Source organism: Camarhynchus parvulus, chromosome 13 (genome assembly GCF_901933205.1).
Source record: "Camarhynchus parvulus chromosome 13, STF_HiC, whole genome shotgun sequence".
Taxonomy (NCBI): domain Eukaryota; kingdom Metazoa; phylum Chordata; class Aves; order Passeriformes; family Thraupidae; genus Camarhynchus; species Camarhynchus parvulus.
Genome location: NC_044583.1, coordinates 2,568,416 through 2,585,039, shown reverse-complemented (window position 1 = coordinate 2,585,039; position 16,624 = coordinate 2,568,416). Strand labels below are relative to the sequence as shown.

The following is a 16,624-nucleotide window of genomic DNA, read 5'->3' as shown; positions in this document are numbered from 1 at the left end:
TTTGGGTTTTATTATCGGGGTTTTTGTTTAATATATAAAAATACAGTGTTCCCACGCGCGGCCTGGCCTACGCGGCTGTTCCAGCCGCCCGTTGTGTCCCTCGGTGATGGGACACAACTTCCACCAGGGCGCTCCCGCAGCTCCGCGCCAGCCGGCAGCGCCCGGCTGCGGGCTGGGACCGGCCCCGCTGCCCGAACACGGGCGGGGGTCCCTTCCACTGCTCCCTCCCTGAGCTGGCAGGTCCCCAACACACCACGGATTCCCCCTCCCAAATCTGGAGTTACACCTGATCCTGCTTGACCTTCACCGCATCCATCAGTGCCGCCCACCACCTCCAGTGACAGAAATGGCTGTACAGGGACTGCAGGATTAGGAACCCGCAAACTTGGCCTTCAGAGAAGCTAACCAGAAGGTTAACCTGGTGCCTGCACTGTCCACAGCGTTTAAAACCATCTTGCTCCTTAGTTCTCACTGCCTGAGCCGAGGCAATGAGCCTTAGGCCAATGGATGTCCCCAGACCGAGCTGGCAGGGAGGGGCTGAGGGTGCTGCAGGGTTCCAGCTGTGCAGTTCTGCCATGCAGCTCCAGCCAGAGAAGTCCTCAGGGCTCCAGCCTTCTCCTGATCTCATCAATAAGCTTTTCTCTGGGGATATCAACCTACAAAGCAAACAGAGCAGCAGTAGAGAAGAGCACTTTTAAGGACTAAGTCAGGATACCTATGCAGTTTGTGACTGGTTTTTTGGAGTCACCCAATAGATCTGTGCTATGGCCTCCCAAAGGAAAGCTGAGGGAAAACCCAGAGCTCTTCAGTGATCTCCTGGGTTTGGAAGTACTTAAAAACCTGGTGTAAAAGGACATTCTCACCTCCTTTCTTGTTGCAACATCTCGCAGTTTGACAACTCCATCTGCCAGCTCCTGCTCTCCCACAATGGCAGCAAGGGGGATCCCTGTGTCCTCACAGTACTGCAGCTGCTTCAGCAATTTAGGATCCTTCTTGTACAGCATCTCTGCCTAGGAGGGAATGGGAAGGGTGAACCACTAACCCAACTTTGCTCTGATGGATACTGCAGTAAAGCACCAAAACCAAACCCTGCAGCAACCACTTCACTCCTCTGGGCTGTTCTTCTCTGCCTGCCTAGATCTAAAGGTCGGACTTGATATCTTAAGAGGTCTTTTTTAACCTGAATGACTCTGTGAGCTCAGACAGGCCCAGATCTTGGAGAGACACACAACTAATGGAGTTGCTCTTGCTGTGCTACAGCTCCCTTCAGGCTCTCCCTCCCTCACCTGTGACACTGCCAAGCCCAAGTCATTCCTTTACCTTGATCCCTGCATCCCACAGCTCGGAGATGAGCTTCATTCTGGCAGCAAGCAGGTGTTTCTGAGGTGTAGCCACCAGCACTTGGGTCTCAGTTGTTCGAAGTTTCTCCCCAGAAGCCTGAAGGGACAGACATGGGACATTGATGAGAGTGACTCTGTGGGAATCTGCAGCTCACAACACCTCACCTCATCTATCTCCAGACCTTAACTCAGTCAGTGACAACCTGGGCACCTTTAATGAGCCCCCCAGAGATTCTGCACTGTGTCACACTACTTAAATGTGTGCTGCTGTTCCTTGGGGACCCTGGCCAACCTCCTGGATGGGACCAGGACAGCTTCCCAATGTCTCCTTTGATTCTTCAGGTACAAACACATTGCCTAAGCTTCGCTTGCAAGGAATCACAGGCTTGGTACCAAACACAGAATGATGAATCTCCACAGAGGCTTTCCTGGGGGTTATTAGAGTGAGTTCACAGCTGTTACCAAATTCATTGCTTCAGAATCCCCAGGACAGAAAACTTCAGAGGCAAGACACAATAAAGTGACTGGGGCACAAAGCTCGGAGCCAGGCCCAGAGCTCAAGAATGTCTCTAACATTTCCTTGACATCTCCTAAGGAATGCTGCCCTCAGCTGCCCACACCTGTGTCCTAACATGCTGCATAAAAGGACTCTGTCTTCTGTGCATCAATATTTAGGCATGGGAAGCACCACCCCAAAATTATTTTCCCTTGAACACTGTAGAGCTGGAGAATAATAAACAATTATTCTTCCTAGAGCCTTTTCAACAAACAATATTTTGCTTCCTAGAGCCTTCCCCAATGCACTGCCTGCATCACCTACCTCCAGTCTCTGTTCCAGGATGGAGAAGATGCGCTCGATGCCGATGCTGACCCCCACGCAGGGCACCTTGCGGCCCTTGGCATCAAACATGCCCACCAGCCCGTCATAGCGGCCACCTCCGGCCACGCTGCCAATGCTGAGCGGCTCCTCCAGGTGCTTGTTGTCCTGCTGCAGCAGCACAGCCTCAAAGATCACCCCCGTGTAATAGTCCAGGCCCCGCGCCAGGCTCAGGTCGAAGGAGATCTGCGGGGCACAAGGGCGGCCCCGTCACCGCCCGCTCGGGGCCCAGCGGGGCAGCTCCCCCTCCTGCCCCCATAGCTCCTCACCTTCCCTGTGATGCCAAACAGGGTCAGGTACTCAAACAGCAGCTTCATGTCCCCCAGCCCTTCCTTGGCCACCTTGTTCTGGGATAGCTTTGGGTCCTGGAGAAGCTGCTCGATCAGGTCCAGCCCACCTGTGGGGACCAGCCATGCCTCAGCTGTGCCAGGGCAGCAGCACCGGCACGGTGGCCCCAGCCAGCCGGGGCTGTGCCCTGCACCTTCCATCCCCAGGCCTGAACAATGCCAAGGGCAGCAGCCCGTGGTGCTCACCATGGAGCTGGACATACTCCCCGATGCGATCGGCAGCCTCTGGAGAGAGCCCCTTCTCTGCCACCATCTCACTCCTCACTTCTTCCCACGGCACCTGTGAGGGGAGAGAAGGGCATCAATTGCTGCAGGATGTTCTCCTCACCCACTGCCTCCATCAGCCCACATGAGCAGAACTTGTGTGGGATAACAGTCAGCAATCTCACTAACCATGCTCCTCTCTCTCTCACAGGAATTTTTAACAAATCACCAAGCTTTATTCTTAACCAGGCCAAAGAACTCCTCATATCCTTTACAGACTCCATCTCAGCTGCTGTGAAACTCTTCTCAACAAGAACAGCTACAACACTGCCCAGCCTAAGACATCCATCCCAAGACCAGAAGTGTCTCCCTGTAAGCCCAATGCTGACCTTGTCCAGCTTGTCCACGGTGCAGCAGGCAGGGATGAACTGGCTCTCTGGAACACCACAGACAGCAAACACGCCATTCAAAATCCGACGGTCGTTGACCTGGGGAAGAGAGAGGCACACTTACCTTGGGGGCACCCTCTGATGTAATTTCTTTTTTTCCTAGTGTGTGGGAAGCTGCAGCTGTTGGCATTTCCTCATGCCTTTCCTCCAGCACCCAAATTCCATGGGAAGAGAAGGTGTAGAAGTATGAAAACCACCCTGTGGCTATATGGATCTAGTCAGCTACTGGAATTCTGCAGACTGTGGCTAGTCCTGGAAAGAACTCTGCTGACTGCAGCCTCAAGAGAACTCCTGGTATTCCCAGCTTAAGGCATGTCCAAGCTGAGGTCCAGCCTTTGCATATACACCATGAGGAGACAGAGAGGTGGGATGAACTTCTGGGTCAGGCCTTAGAGTGGGAGCAGGTGCTACTGTGTAAAACCACAGAATAATGACCACTGCTTCCCAGCATGGCACAGAGAACCCACCCAGTCTCACCTTGATGACAAAGTCCCCGAGCTGCAGGTCACTGAGGATCTCATGCACGATCTTCAGGCACTCAGCATCGGGAATCATGGGGTCAAACTGCCCGGCAATGTCAAAGTCCTGGAGACAGAAGAAGTGATGGGAGCTCCTGGCAGAGCCAAGGGGCCTTAGCCAGGCACACCCTGCTGCTCTGCAGCAGCTGGAGTGGGAAAACCCTGCTGGCCTTGTGGCCTTGGTGGCAGCAGCAGCCACCACAACACTCACGCACTGGTAGAACTCGCGGTAGCGGCCCCGGGTGGTGGCTGGGTTGTCCCTCCTGTACACCTTGGCCACGTGGTAGCGCTTCATCTTGGTGATCTTGTTCATGGCCAGGTAGCGAGCAAAGGGCACCTGGGCCCCAGGAGTTAAGGATGGGAACATGGAGATCCCCAGAGCTGTAGAAGCTGAACCCCAAAGCCTCCCATTGCCCCTTCCCTTTGCCAGCCGCTTCCCAATTTTTTTCACAATCATGGTGAGATTCTTGGGGTGTCCTCTGCAGGGTCATGAGCTGGACTTGGACGATTCTTGCAGATCCCTCCCAACTTGTGATATCCTATAAATCTATGACCTCTGGGGAGATCATCCCCCCAGGATGAGTACAATGAACCACCAGAGTTCCTTCAATGCTGGGACAGCTCCATTTCCTCCTCCAGACCCACTGTGTGACAACATCACATACCCAAGGACACCCTCTCATCATTCCACCCTCTCACAGTGGGATCAGTGGGAATTCAATGCGTGGCACAGCTATACAGACATGGAAGGAAAGCGATTTTGTTGAGATGTGGAGGTTGAGAAGGCCTGGGATGGACACCTGCAGGTGGCACTAGCAAGGTGGGATGGGCACAGCAGAGGTGGGGACTGTGTGAGGAGATAAAACCAGTACAGTGGAGCATACTGGTGCATGTTCACAACGGGAAGGAACTTTGCTGTGGGCCTGGCTGGGAGATGGTGTGGAGTCATGACAATGACAGCTAGACCAGCTGGGATGGCCAAGGGAGCTGCCATCACCCCAAAGGGACCTGCAGGCAGGCCAGGGTAAGAGCAATCCCTCAAGCCAGAGGCGGCCACTACCTTGGGGTGCCACCATCCCCTCGGGATGCCACCATCCCCTCGGGAGCACAGGATACAGTGAGGTCATAGCGCAGGGCCAGCAGCTCCCCTCCCTGGTCCTTCAGCTCATAGATGAGCTTCGCTCCCTCCCCGTATTTCCCCACCAGCGTCTCCTGGGGAGGGACACAGTGGCTGGTGACCGGGTGGCTCTGGGCTGAAGGGTCCCCGAGATGGGGCACAGAGCTCGGTCCCCACGAACCGGGCATTACACAAACACCTCCAGCCCCCTCGGACCTGAGCCCACCTCCCCGTCCCCTCCAAAAAGAACCAAGAGTGAATGTCCAGCGTCCCTCCCCGCCTGGCCGTGCCCCGCTCGGAGGGAGCCCCGGGGGCAGGGGCGCTCCCCGGTCCCACGGGAGGGAGCAGAGGGAACCCACAGCCCCGGGGCGGTCCCGCTCCCCACACCAAGGGCCAAGAGAGCTCCCGGCGCGCCTCACCCGCAGCTCCAGCACGGGGGTGTCGATGGCGGCCGCCCCGTGCCGCTTGAAGCAGGACACCACGGCGCTCAGGAGCCGCTCACGGAGCGCCGCCTGCGCCGGTGCGTGGTCACGGGTGCCCTGCCCGGGATACAGAGCGGCCGTCAGCGGCAAGGGCGCAGGGGAACAGCCGGTACCCACCGGCGCTAGCCCCGCTCGCCGCCTTTACCTTGGGGGTCTTCAGCACCGGCGGCCGCTCGCCGCCCGCCGCCGCCCGCACCTGCCGGGACAGGGGTCCGCGGTCACCGACCGGCAGCCAGGACCGGGCGAAGCTGCCGCGGTTCCCAGCGAGGCACAGAGGCCCGAGGCGGGGTCCCGCCGGCAGGCACCGGGCGGCGGCGAAGGGGCCGAGGCGCAGCATGGCCGGCACCGGGACACCGGGAGCGGCCGCACGTGACCGCGGCGGGGCACGTGACTGCGCGGGCGGCCGCGCTTTACGGCGCCGCGCGACAGTTCCCGGTGCTGTGCCCTCGGCTCGCCATGGCGTCCGGCAGCGGGGTAGGTGCAGCCGCCGGGGCTGCCCTCCGAGTGCGGGCTGCCCTCCGAGCGCGGGCTGCCCTCCGAGCGCGGGCTGCCGGCCGCTCGGCCGCCCCCGCTGCTCCTACCGGGCTTGGCAGGGCCGGGGGCAGGGCCGCGCTGCGCTGCGCTCGGGGCCGGTGCCAGGCCGCGGGATGAGGGATGTGGCGGGGCCGGGGGTGCCGCGGTGACCGGGTGTGTGTGGTGTGGGAGGGGGTTCATCCCTGCCCTTTCCAGTTCTGTGTGTGGGCGGTGGGAGGTTGGGGTTCTCTTGATACCTTCGGGGCTGGGTGTGGGGCGGCCCCAGCGCGATCCCGCCCACGGTGAAGTCGTGGAGTCACCGTCCCTGGAGGCGTTTGGGACACGGCAGAACGGGGCACTCCGTGCCCTGGTCCGGTTCACATGGTGGTGTTGGGTCACAGGTTGGACTCGGTGATCTCGGAGCGCTTTTCCAGTCGCACTGGTTCTGTGATCCTCCCGTCCTAGGGCCAGAGCTCCGCCTGTCCCAGCCGGGACAATCTCCTGATTGAGCTGCCTCAGCCTCCGGGGTGGAGGTGCTCACCCACCTCCAGCCCTCTCAGAGGGACCCCCACGAATCTCCAGGGGCTGGGCGATGGCTCGTGTAGGTGGCCCCTTCCCTCCCCTCCCCAGGGAAAGGGTCGCTTTTTCCCTGTCCTGATGGAGAAACATCTCTGCAACTCCCTGACAGGGGGGTGCAGCCAGGTGTGGGTTGGGCTCTGCTCCCAGACAACCAGCGACAGGATGAGAGGAAACAGCCTCAAAAGTTTCAGTGGGGGAGGTTCAGGTTGGAAATTAGAAGCTTTTTCCCAGAAAGGGCTGTCCAGCCTTGGGAGGAGCTGTCCAGGGAGGTGATGGAGTCACCATTCCAGGCGGAGTTCAGGGACTGACTGGATGTGCCACTCAGTGCTCTGGACTGGGTGACAAGGTGGGGATCTCTCACTGCTTGGATTTGATGATTTTGGAGGTTTTTTCAACCTAAATGATTCTGTGAGTGTTAAAATGGGATGGGTAAGGTAGGTGCTGCAGGTGTAGCCTGACTGGAGAGCCAGGCTGTTGGAACACCTCCAGTGCCATCCCAAAGCTGTCAGCAGCACAGGGGCTGTGGTTTTGAGGGGTTTGGGCCCATCTTTTCTTCCTTGAAGTCACTTACTGGAAAGTGAGGCATTGGCAGTGCCCAGAGAAGCTGTGGCTGCCCCATCCCTGGAAGTGTCCCAGGCCAGGTATGATGCAGCAGCCTGGGATAGTGGAAAGTGTCCCTACCCTTGGCAGGGGGTGGGACTGCCTGGTCTTCAAGGTTCCTTCCAATCCACACCATTCCAGGATCGATTCCATGAAGTGGGGGAGGTCAGGAGCAGGATGCCTGCCTGTGAGGGAGGTGGTGCCTGTGGCTTGTTGTCAGCTGCCAGCTGAGAATTCCTGTTGGATTGAGCCTGGCCTGAGATTCCTGTGTTGTTTCACAGGCTTTGGTGCTGATACTGGGCACACCATTGGTGTCCATCTCCAGAGGGAGCAGGAGGCTGTGGGGCACTTCTGGTTATTAATCATTGTTATAATTTGAGAAGTATTCTCTGTCACCCAAAACAGCTCTGAAATAAAGATTCTGGGGGCTTGCAGCCCCCTTGCCTCCACCAGAGCAATTCAGAAACATCCCTTCAAATATTGTCCAACCAAGATCTTGTCACGCAGTTTAGTTTAATTCCTTTCCCCACGCCTGGATGAGGCAGATTGGTAAAAGAGCTGCAAAAGACTATTTTCCTTTTATTGCAACAGGAGAGAGAAGCAGCTAATAAACCTCCCCCTCTGCAGGCTCCCACCAGCTACGATTTGTGATAATGCCTGGCATGCAGGAGAGTCTGGAAAATACCCCCAAACGTTAATTTACACTCAGTGATATTTTCTTTTCTTTTGCTCAGGGTGGTTAATAAAACCTGTTACGACATCCTTAAAGTGCTTAAGAAGCTCTGGGAATAAATGAGAATTTTTCTACGCCTCCCCAAGGCATTTTCATCCCTATCAGTAGTTGTTCATTCCATTTGAAGGATTGCCAGAGGAGAGAACTTTAAATGGCTGTGCTGCTGCTGTAGCTCCAAATGGGATTTGTGTCCTTTGGATTGTGATTGGATTCTTGATTTGGCTGAGAGGAGAAGGCAGTGGGGTGTGGGGTGAGGGGGGTCCTTCTCCCCCAGAGGTGTTTTTAAATACATCTTGTCCTTTCTTTAATGTGAAACTGAGAGGCTCTCCCTGCCATGCTGAGGGAAATGCAGCTCTATCCAAAGGGGGGTTATCTGCTCAGGAAACTCAGGAGCTGGCTGAGTGAAACCGTGACTGATCCCAGGTGTAGGGGGGCCTGAGCTGCAGATGGGGCAAATGCTGGGAAGAGCTTGAGCTGGGTTGGTCAGAGTGGATGTGAGTGGAATAGGAATTCCCCAATCACTTCTGCCCTCAGCATTGGGGACTGAGTGAAATTCACCCAAAAAAGTAGTCTTTGTTTTCTTCAATGCCAGCTTCCCCTGAATTCAGCCTCACCTGAATTCATCTTCATGCACATGCTGTATCCAGCTCCTGTGCTCCAGCATAGGAAAGGCATGGACCTGTTGGAGTGAGCCCAGAGGAGGCCATGGATCTGCTCCAAGGGCTGCTGCCCCTCTGCTCGGGAGACAGAGAGCTGGGGGTGTTCAGCCTGGGGGGGACAGAACACCAGTCTCTGTGCAGGGAGACCTTGGAGCCCCCTCCAGTGCCTAAAGGGGCTCCAAGAGAGCTGGAGAAGGACTTGGAACAAGGGCATGGAGTGGCAGGACAAGGGGGAATGGCTTCCCACTGCCAGAGAACAGGGTTAGATTTAATACTGGGAAGAAATTCTTCCCTCTGTGGGTGATGAGGCCCTGGCACAGGTTTGCCCAGAGAAGCTGTGACTGCCCCATCCCTGAAAGTGTTCAAGGCCAGGTTGGATGGGGCTTGGAGCAGCCTGGGTTAGTGGAAGGTGTCCCTGCCCATGGTAGGGGATGTGGAACGAGATGATCTTTAGGGTCCCTTCAACCCACACCATTCCAGGATTCTATTCAAGTATCCTGTCACTGCCAGATAGTTCTGCGAAGCTCCCAAAGGGCCAGCATGCCTTGAAGGTGTTTCTGCCCTTTCCTATGTGAAGCTGCAGGAGCAGGACAGCAAAACCTGTGGATTTTGTACAGGTGCTTCCCTGATACCTCCAAGCCCTGCCTTGACAGGGTTTCAGAGCTTGTCCTGGTTTGCTTGTACATGTGCTCGCTTGGAAATCCCACCCTGGTGCCTGTGATTTCATGGCAAGCTCGACACTTTGATGCCTGCACCACGTAGACACTACTGAGAGCAGACAGGCACAGCCTTCCCTGCTCCTGCAGGGTAATCAAACTCTCTTTAGCTCAGGCTGGGTTTTGCAGCTTCCTTGTCTGACATTGCAGCTTGGATTCTTTTGGCTTCTGGAAGAAGGAGGTGTAATCTGCTGCTGTGTTTGTCAGGGGGCACTTCCCAGCTCTGAGATCCATCAGTTTCAATTCCATTTGAGTCTGATTTTCAAGGCAAAAGCCTGGATGATCATCTCAGGAGCTGTTAAGATCAACTCATTTCTTCTTTTAGTGCTCTGAAATTATTCTAGTAGTAGCTAGAGGCATGCTGAGAGTGATTATCTTAAACCACATCCATAATTCCTGGATGGAAAACAGAGGACAGGGGGATATAATATAATTCTCCTAATTTTCTGCACTGGCCTCACAGGCCATGTGATTCCCCCTCTTTACCCCCTCAGAGGTGATCAGGCTGTGTAATAAATGGTAATGAACTCTGTTTCCCTCCCAGACCAAGAACCTGGACTTCCGCAGGAAGTGGGACAAGGATGAGTATGAGAAACTCGCAGAGAAGCGGCTCACGGAGGAGAGGGAGAAGAAAGATGGTGAGCAGTGTGCTGGGTTGGCACTGAGGCTCCCAAACCCTTGGAATTTGGGAGGGACAGAGCTGTGAGAAGTTGAATCCTAAAGGGAAAGAGCTGGCTTGCTCCTTCCCTTTCTCCTTTGTTTGCCACTGAGAATATTTTTTTTTGACAAAAGAAATTACTGAGAACCTTTCCAGGGGCTGACTTTCTTTGGGGAAGAAGGACTCTTCTTGTTTCCAGTCATTTGCTGGAAACAAGATCTCAGAATATGACTCAAGTCAGAGCTTGAGATACCTCAGAGATGTACCTGGTTCTAATAACCAGGAAATGGTGAAGAGGAAATTATATCCTTTACTGATTTAAAAGCAAAGGTGCATTTTCTGCATGGATCAGGGAGTCCCAGATACCCAGCAGGCCCCTCTGCACCAAGGGGAACATGAAATCCAGCACGTCAGGCTTGACCTTTTGTTTATGTTTTAGGCAAACCAGCTCAGCCTGTCAAAAGGGAACTTCTGCGGCACCGGGACTACAAAGTGGACCTGGAATCCAAGCTGGGGAAAACCATTGTCATCACCAAAACTACCCCTCAGTCAGAGATGGGAGGGTAGGTTGTGGTCTTATTGGGGTCTCAGAGTCATGCTGGTTAGACTGGGAAGCTGTGACACAGCAGGGACCCCTCAGAGGGCACCAGGAGCTGCTGTCCTTCTGTGTTTGGAGCCTGGGATGGTGGGGCTGCATTATTCTACACCTAAACTGTGTCTCCTGGCCTAACATATGGAACAGACCCAGCAGGCTGAGCCCCTTTGGACGTTATTCCTTGGTGTCAGTGTTGCCCACCTGTTGGACCAACAGAGGCAGATCTCTGCTGCCTGCTTGGGTCTTTAACTAGGTCTGCATGCACTGAGACCAGGACTGCTGCTGTTTTGGGTATCTGTGCACTGGCAATGGGAGAAACATCTGGATAACTGTTCTTAGGAATGGTGTTTGGCCATTGTTTGTGTGAATTGTGTTCCACCAAAGTCTGAAAGGGTTCTGAGCTCACCCTAAGCCATCAAAAGCATCAAAAGAATGTGTTGAGTTTGTGTCACCTCAGGAGTGAAGCTGTTAGTGTCCCCCTGGGCAGTAGTGCCAGGGAGATGTGCAGCCCTGACCAGCACCCAGGGGTGACATTTCAGCCCCTGACTTTTGCAGCAGCTCTTAAGATGGGCAGAAGGCACAATTGTGCTCATCAGGGAGTTGCACTGTGGGTGATAGGGATGGCTGTACTTACCTTGCAGCCAGGTGAGAGGGCTGTGGAATGGAAGCCTGGGCTGCTGGCCAGCCCTGCCTTGGGGAAGGGCAGTCTATGTCACAAATCCCATCCCACCCAGCGGGGTGTGACTGGAAGGGGAAGATGCTGTGCCTGATGTCCTGCAAAGCAGCTCAGAATTTGTTTCTATCATGTCAGAGGGGTGTTGATATCAGGGTTGGTACCTCCATGGCAGCCCTGTCCATTGGGTGTGCTCTTGCTCTTCACTGGGGCCCTCTTGTCTTGGAGAAGTGTCTGTCCCCAGTGACATGCAGATTGTCTCTTCTGTGGGTTGAGCTTTGTGTCATGCTTTGGGGCTCATTTTTCTGTCTTTCCTGACAGGTATTACTGTAATGTATGTGACTGTGTGGTGAAGGACTCCATCAACTTCTTGGATCACATCAATGGCAAAAAACGTAAGGACCATTTCTTTGCCTCATTGGAGGGTTGGTTGAGTTGGAGGGACTGTTCCTTTTGTGCATCACCCATATCTGAGGGCTGAACACTTATCCATGGATCAGAGAGCTTAGGAGATCAGCATGTAGAAGCTCATCATGAGAGCTGTGGAGATGCTGTCCTGATCTCCTGACACGTTCCAGAGTGCTAGACCATTTTCATGGAGTAAGCCCAGCAGAAGCAGTGATTGGTGTACTCTGGTTTGGGGACTTATTTTCCATGTCCATCCTGTCAATGTTGTGAGAAACCCAGGGTCAGAAAATTCTAGAATAGTTTGGGTTGGAAGGGATCCTCAGAGGTCATTTAGTCCACCCTCCAAATCATGATATCTCCTCTGTAAATCTGGAGAGAATCTTTTTATAGCACTGAAACTGTAAAGAAGTACTTAGATAAGGAAAAGGTCTGGGACTGGCTTATTTTTGGATCAGAAACTTCTCTAGAAGTTGAGTATAGAGCTCAGAACTGGCTGGTACCTGAGCTCCATAGTATGGATCAAGACTATACCTTCATTGATCTAACTGTGGATATTGCTTCTTCCTGGCATGTTCAGAGAGGGGGGGATGTAGAGAAAGTAAAGTAGCAGCAGGACAGAACCGACACACTTTGCATGTTGTTCCTGCTCATGAAGGTAGTTTTGGCTCCTTGTGGAAGTCAGAAAATCACCCCTTTACAAAAAGGCAGGGGTGTGTGTGCTCCAGACCTGCGCACGGGGCTGTTTGAGAACAGGAGGTTCAGTAGAAACCTGAGGACTGGTTTTCTGTAGCTCAGAAAAGAAAACACTGTTTTTAAACCTGTGCTTTTATGTGCATGGGAGGAAGGTGCCAATGTGCCTTGTTTGACATGTTGGGAGATGAGCAAGAAGTTCATAGGAGAGAATCTGGAATCAAAAATCCTGACATGGCTGTGTGGATGGGCATGAGTTGTAGGGTTGAGCTGGGATTGGAAAGTGGCTGGTTGCACAGTACCTTAGTATATGAGTATGTTTGGGAACTTCTAAACCTGTCAGTAAATCTGGCTCAAACCTGCTTGTTCTTGGCAGCCCTTTTACTAATTCCTGGTGTGTAGTTTAAGCTTCCAAGTGCTGCTACATCCCTGGGACAAACCTGTGCAGGGCTGCTGGAGTAAACAGGGTGTTTGGATCCACTCAGAAATGTGGGTTGGAGGCATTTCTGGGGGTGGCCCCGTCAGCATAGGCTTACCCACAAGTGAAAAACTGTGAATCTGCTCTGAGGAGCCGCTGAATCAGAGGCCTGACTTTATATTCTCTCCTTTAGCTGGGAATGTCCTGTGTAATCAGGATCTCTGAGTGCCACTCATGTCTTGTTTAGCATCGCCCACAGCTGAGAGATGCCAGCCTGTCAGTTTTATTCTAGCTCCTTTTTCAACACTCCAACCCGTTTTATTCCACTGGTCCAAGATTAAATTTCCTGAGGCATCAGAGCAAATGACAGGGAGCATCCAAATAAGGAACCTTTAAAGAACAGTCTGTGTTCTTGTTATAAGTAGTGGTTGGATTGGTGTGTGGGTTATGGTATGGCCCTAAAGCCCACTCCCCAACCTAAGAAATCCTTCGTGTGGCCCTGGAAGGTGCTCTGAGGGGAGTGACAGGCAGGAAGGTGGTGCTGTGCTGTTTAAATTGGGATCAGGGATGGAGACTTAGTGCAGATCACTGCTGATTCCACTCATGTTCTCCAGACCAGAGGAATCTGGGCATGTCCATGCGGGTGGAGCGCTCCACGCTGGACCAGGTGAAGAAACGCTTTGAGGTGAACAAGAAGAAAATGGAGGAGAAGCAGAAGGATTATGACTTTGAGGAGAGGATGAAGGAACTCCGTGAGGAGGTGAGTCTGGACAACAGCTGAGGAAGCAAAGCTCTCCAGAAACATGTTTTGGGAGGAAATCAACCCTGGTTCCTACTCTTGTTCCTCAGAAGCATTGTTCTTGGTAGCATGGGCTTCTCATCTGCTCCTATGAATGGAGTTTGTTTTTCTGCTTTTGAAGAGTTTGTGTTGCTGTCCCTAGAAACCCTTTTCCCCTCTTTCTGTGTGAGAATAACTTTTGATGCTTCAGATTTCCACTCAGAACAGCACAAGTCCATTTTTGTCCGCCACTAGTTGTGTTGGAGCTTGTGTGGTCTGGTAGCAGATCTACATCTTCATCCATTATCTTCCACAGCTCTTAGGATTGCTGGAATCCCCTTCCACAGGGCACTTGCTTCTGTGTGGCCTCCCTGAGTGTAGAAGGGCTTTATGAATGGTGTGCTGTGGCACAAAATATGTGAGGAGGTGATAAAAGACAGCAGATTTCTGTCAAACTGGCACTTAAATGTTAGTAAATATGAAAATCAGTTATTTGAAGACCCAACAAAGTTCTGACAGCTGAGAAGCTTCTATGGGTGCTTCTCCTCTATCAGCAGCCACATAACCCAATGTTACAAATCACTGCCTGTTTGAGTCTCCCTGCCCAAGCCCTGCGCTTTGCTTCACCACAGGGGAGCTCTTTGGGGTGCTCACAGAGCAGCCCTGTGCTCTGCTCTCAGGCAGGCTGTGGTGCTGCTGAGCCCCCTCTCTTTGGGGGCTAGGAGGGAGCTGCCCCAGCAGCAAAGAGGGTGCTGTGTGTTGAAAAGCAGCTGCCAGTCAATGAATGACAAGAAGGAAATCAACAGCAACTCCTGATGTAGCTTTCTCCAGGGCACGGCTGTGTTCAGGAGCACAGCGGGCAGTGATGAGAATGGTGGGAGCAGTTGCTAAGTTGGGAGCTGAAGCCATGCTTTGGTGTCACCCAGTACAAACCTGGCTCTGTTCCAGGGCTCATGATCCTCACAGAGCAGAACACTTTGATTAGAGCAGCGCAAACTCTTTGATGCCAAAACGCCCCCTGAAAGCTGCTCAGAGCTTCAGCCTCTGTTCCAGTGAGCAGCTGGCACTGTGCCAGGCTGAGAGCCAGCAGGCATCACAGTCACTGGCACTAAGCATGGGACAAGGGAATGGCCTCCTGCTTTCAAACCAGCTCCTTGTCCCAGCCTTGATTCCAGGCAAAACCTGGGATGTTTGCTCAGAAGAGAGAGTTTGATAATGCTTCATTTTGTCTATTTGTGCGTGTGTCTCTGCTCTTGGCCTGGGAAATGGGGTGGTCTGGATTCACTGGTGAACTTCCTCCTTGAGGACTGCAGGCCAAGGATTTCTGCTGTTTATTTCCTCAGGCACAGCTTGGCTACTGTAGGCAGGATTTGTGGTAATTGTGCAGTACCTGGTGTCTCAAAACTCCTTCAGCTCAGGAGGTCAAATTGTTTTGCTGTTGTGTCCCTTGCTGCAGGAGGAGAAGGCCAAAGCCTACAAGAAGGAGAAGCAGAGAGAGAAGAAGAGGCGGGCAGAGGAAGATTTGACCTTTTGAAGAGGATGATGAAATGGCAGCTGTGATGGGTTTCTCTGGTTTTGGCTCAACCAAAAAGAGCCACTGAACAGCTCTGGACTCTCCTCTTTCTCTATAAACAGCTTGTTTTTACCCAGGGAACTCTGGATAACTCTTCAAAGACTTGATTGAGGACTTGTATGTAAATCTCCCAGTAGAAGTTGGCTGGAAAAGTTGAAAAGCAATTCCATACTCTACCTGTGCTGCAGATCAAGCTCTGCCTCTCATTAGCTTCCCTTCTCCTTCTGTGTCCTAGATCTGGCTGCTCTGTGACCGTGTGTGTGCAGGGAAGTGCTCTGTTGGGTACATTTTTTTGTCAATAAAGTGCACATTCTGCACAGGTGGCCTGGTTCAGGATTAATCTAGTTGTCTACCAGGCCCTACTTGTCACCCAAGCTGTGTTTGAGATGCTGGGAGGGATTCACTTGCTTTTAGGCTCATAATGAAGGAAATGTGCCACAGCAAGCAGTGTGAGAGGTGCATCTTTATGACTTATGCTGAGCAGAGCTGGTGGCTGCATGGAGTCTGGGTTGCTGAAACTTTCCTGTGTGTTTTATCTGCAAGGGAGACTTCCCTCCTTTTCTTTGTGTTTTAGCCCATAATTTCAGAATCTTTACGGTAGGGGAGAAATTCCTCCCCATGACTGGTCTAGGATAGAGCCAATGAAAGAAAGGTGTGTACAATTTGCCAGAAATAAATGGAATGTTTTAATGGGCCCTTTGGTGGGGGTTTGATGCCTTCTTTATTTTGAGAGCTTTGAAGAGCACAGAGCTGGTGTGGCCTTCTGGGGACCCAGTGGTGGCAGAGGTGAGGGTGTGTGCCTTCCTCTCCTGGCTCAGCTCCCAGCTGCCCTAGGCAGACCACTGCCATCATTCTTGGCTTTTTTAAGTAATTCTGGAGATGGGTGTAAGAATATGGAAGGAGAAGGGAGTTCAGGGCTGGGGACCTTCATTCCCATCAGGCAATCCAAGACAGGCTGGGCTGTGTTCCAGATTTTACCAGCCTTAGTATATTAAGGGCCATTTTTTTCCTGTCTGCTGGCTGTCAGTGTCTTTTCACCTCTACCTTCCTCTAAATCCACTTCATTTCTGCTTTTATTTACCTCAGTCAAACCTTGTGTGACTCATTTCTGTCTGCAGTTAGGATTTATATTTTGCATGGCTGGGTTTTGGTAGCTCTGTCTCGCTCTCCTCTCTCTTTTTATGTATATTGATGAAATCCTTGCGCTTGCCCTTCTCCGTGCTCGTATGAAATTTCCAGCCTGGGGAAGGCTGCAGTGTTTAGCCTGCTCTTTCTAATACATCTAGAACAAATCCTGTAATGTTGTGCTGCTGTTTTAATTCCTTAATCTTAGCCTGCTGACAGCTTCATTGCCTCAGGTCTTTCCGCTTCAATTCAGATTATAATCCCCGTTGAAGATGCTATTGAAATGATATATAGCCAGTCAGATACAGCTGTCCTTGGAGGTTTGACCCTTTTAACTTGGCAATCCTTTGACTTTGGCTCTCTGAGCACACGGGCTGGGAGGGCGACTTTCATTCCAGCCACGTTCCTGGCGCTGTTCAGGCTGCAGCACGTGGCTCCGGCTGAATGGGAGAGCGGAGACGCTCGCGTGCCTTTGTGCCCTCCGGGGTGCGAAAGGGATGCTGCCGTGCTTTCATGCACATTAAAAGTTTAGGATGTTTCAGAGAAGATTTAGCAGCAGCCATTTTATTCCA

General features: G+C 52.8%; 2 protein-coding genes across 4 annotated transcripts; one reads left to right on the top strand and one right to left on the bottom strand.

Moving 5' to 3' along the window:
- Positions 1–11: 11 nt before the first annotated feature.
- On the bottom strand, positions 12–5,677 carry LOC115908651 (histidine--tRNA ligase, cytoplasmic-like). 3 transcript variants are annotated; one of them, XM_030957404.1, is made up of 12 exons: positions 5,480–5,677; positions 5,272–5,391; positions 4,852–4,947; positions 3,947–4,072; positions 3,695–3,802; positions 3,158–3,256; positions 2,751–2,844; positions 2,487–2,614; positions 2,161–2,403; positions 1,321–1,437; positions 864–1,010; positions 12–656 (listed from the first exon to the last, which is right to left on the bottom strand). In XM_030957404.1, exons 1-12 carry the CDS (start codon positions 5,669–5,671, stop codon positions 600–602), a joined length of 1,527 nt encoding a protein of 508 aa, XP_030813264.1. In that variant the 5' UTR covers positions 5,672–5,677; the 3' UTR covers positions 12–599. The 3 variants fall into 3 exon arrangements, with proteins under 3 accessions (XP_030813264.1, XP_030813263.1, XP_030813265.1); XM_030957403.1 differs by having other exon boundaries at positions 4,852–5,391; XM_030957405.1 differs by lacking the exons at positions 5,272–5,391; positions 5,480–5,677 and having other exon boundaries at positions 3,951–4,980.
- A 54-nt stretch (positions 5,678–5,731) lies between these two features.
- On the top strand, positions 5,732–16,223 carry ZMAT2 (zinc finger matrin-type 2). Its single transcript, XM_030957594.1, has 6 exons — positions 5,732–5,808; positions 9,679–9,772; positions 10,232–10,355; positions 11,382–11,455; positions 13,191–13,336; positions 14,811–16,223. The coding sequence occupies exons 1-6, from the start codon at positions 5,791–5,793 to the stop codon at positions 14,886–14,888; spliced, it is 534 nt and encodes a 177-aa protein (XP_030813454.1). The 5' UTR covers positions 5,732–5,790; the 3' UTR covers positions 14,889–16,223.
- The last annotated feature ends 401 nt before the right edge of the window (positions 16,224–16,624 follow it).

What these genes read in the sequence shown, in the direction of transcription:
- LOC115908651 (XM_030957403.1), bottom strand. Translation starts at nt 5,671, where the DNA reads ATGCTGCGCCTCGGCCCCTTCGCCGCCGCCCGGTGCCTGCCGGCGGGA. An exon ending in CCGTGGACAAGCTGGACAAG is followed by an intron (nt 2,845 to 3,157) that starts GTCAGCATTGGG and finishes CTCCCCTCACAG; the next exon opens with GTGCCGTGGGAAGAAGTGAG. An exon ending in TCCTGGAACAGAGACTGGAG is followed by an intron (nt 1,438 to 2,160) that starts GTAGGTGATGCA and finishes CTGTCCCTTCAG; the next exon opens with GCTTCTGGGGAGAAACTTCG.
- ZMAT2 (XM_030957594.1), top strand. An exon ending in GGAGAGGGAGAAGAAAGATG is followed by an intron (nt 9,773 to 10,231) that starts GTGAGCAGTGTG and finishes TTTATGTTTTAG; the next exon opens with GCAAACCAGCTCAGCCTGTC. An exon ending in TCACATCAATGGCAAAAAAC is followed by an intron (nt 11,456 to 13,190) that starts GTAAGGACCATT and finishes CATGTTCTCCAG; the next exon opens with ACCAGAGGAATCTGGGCATG.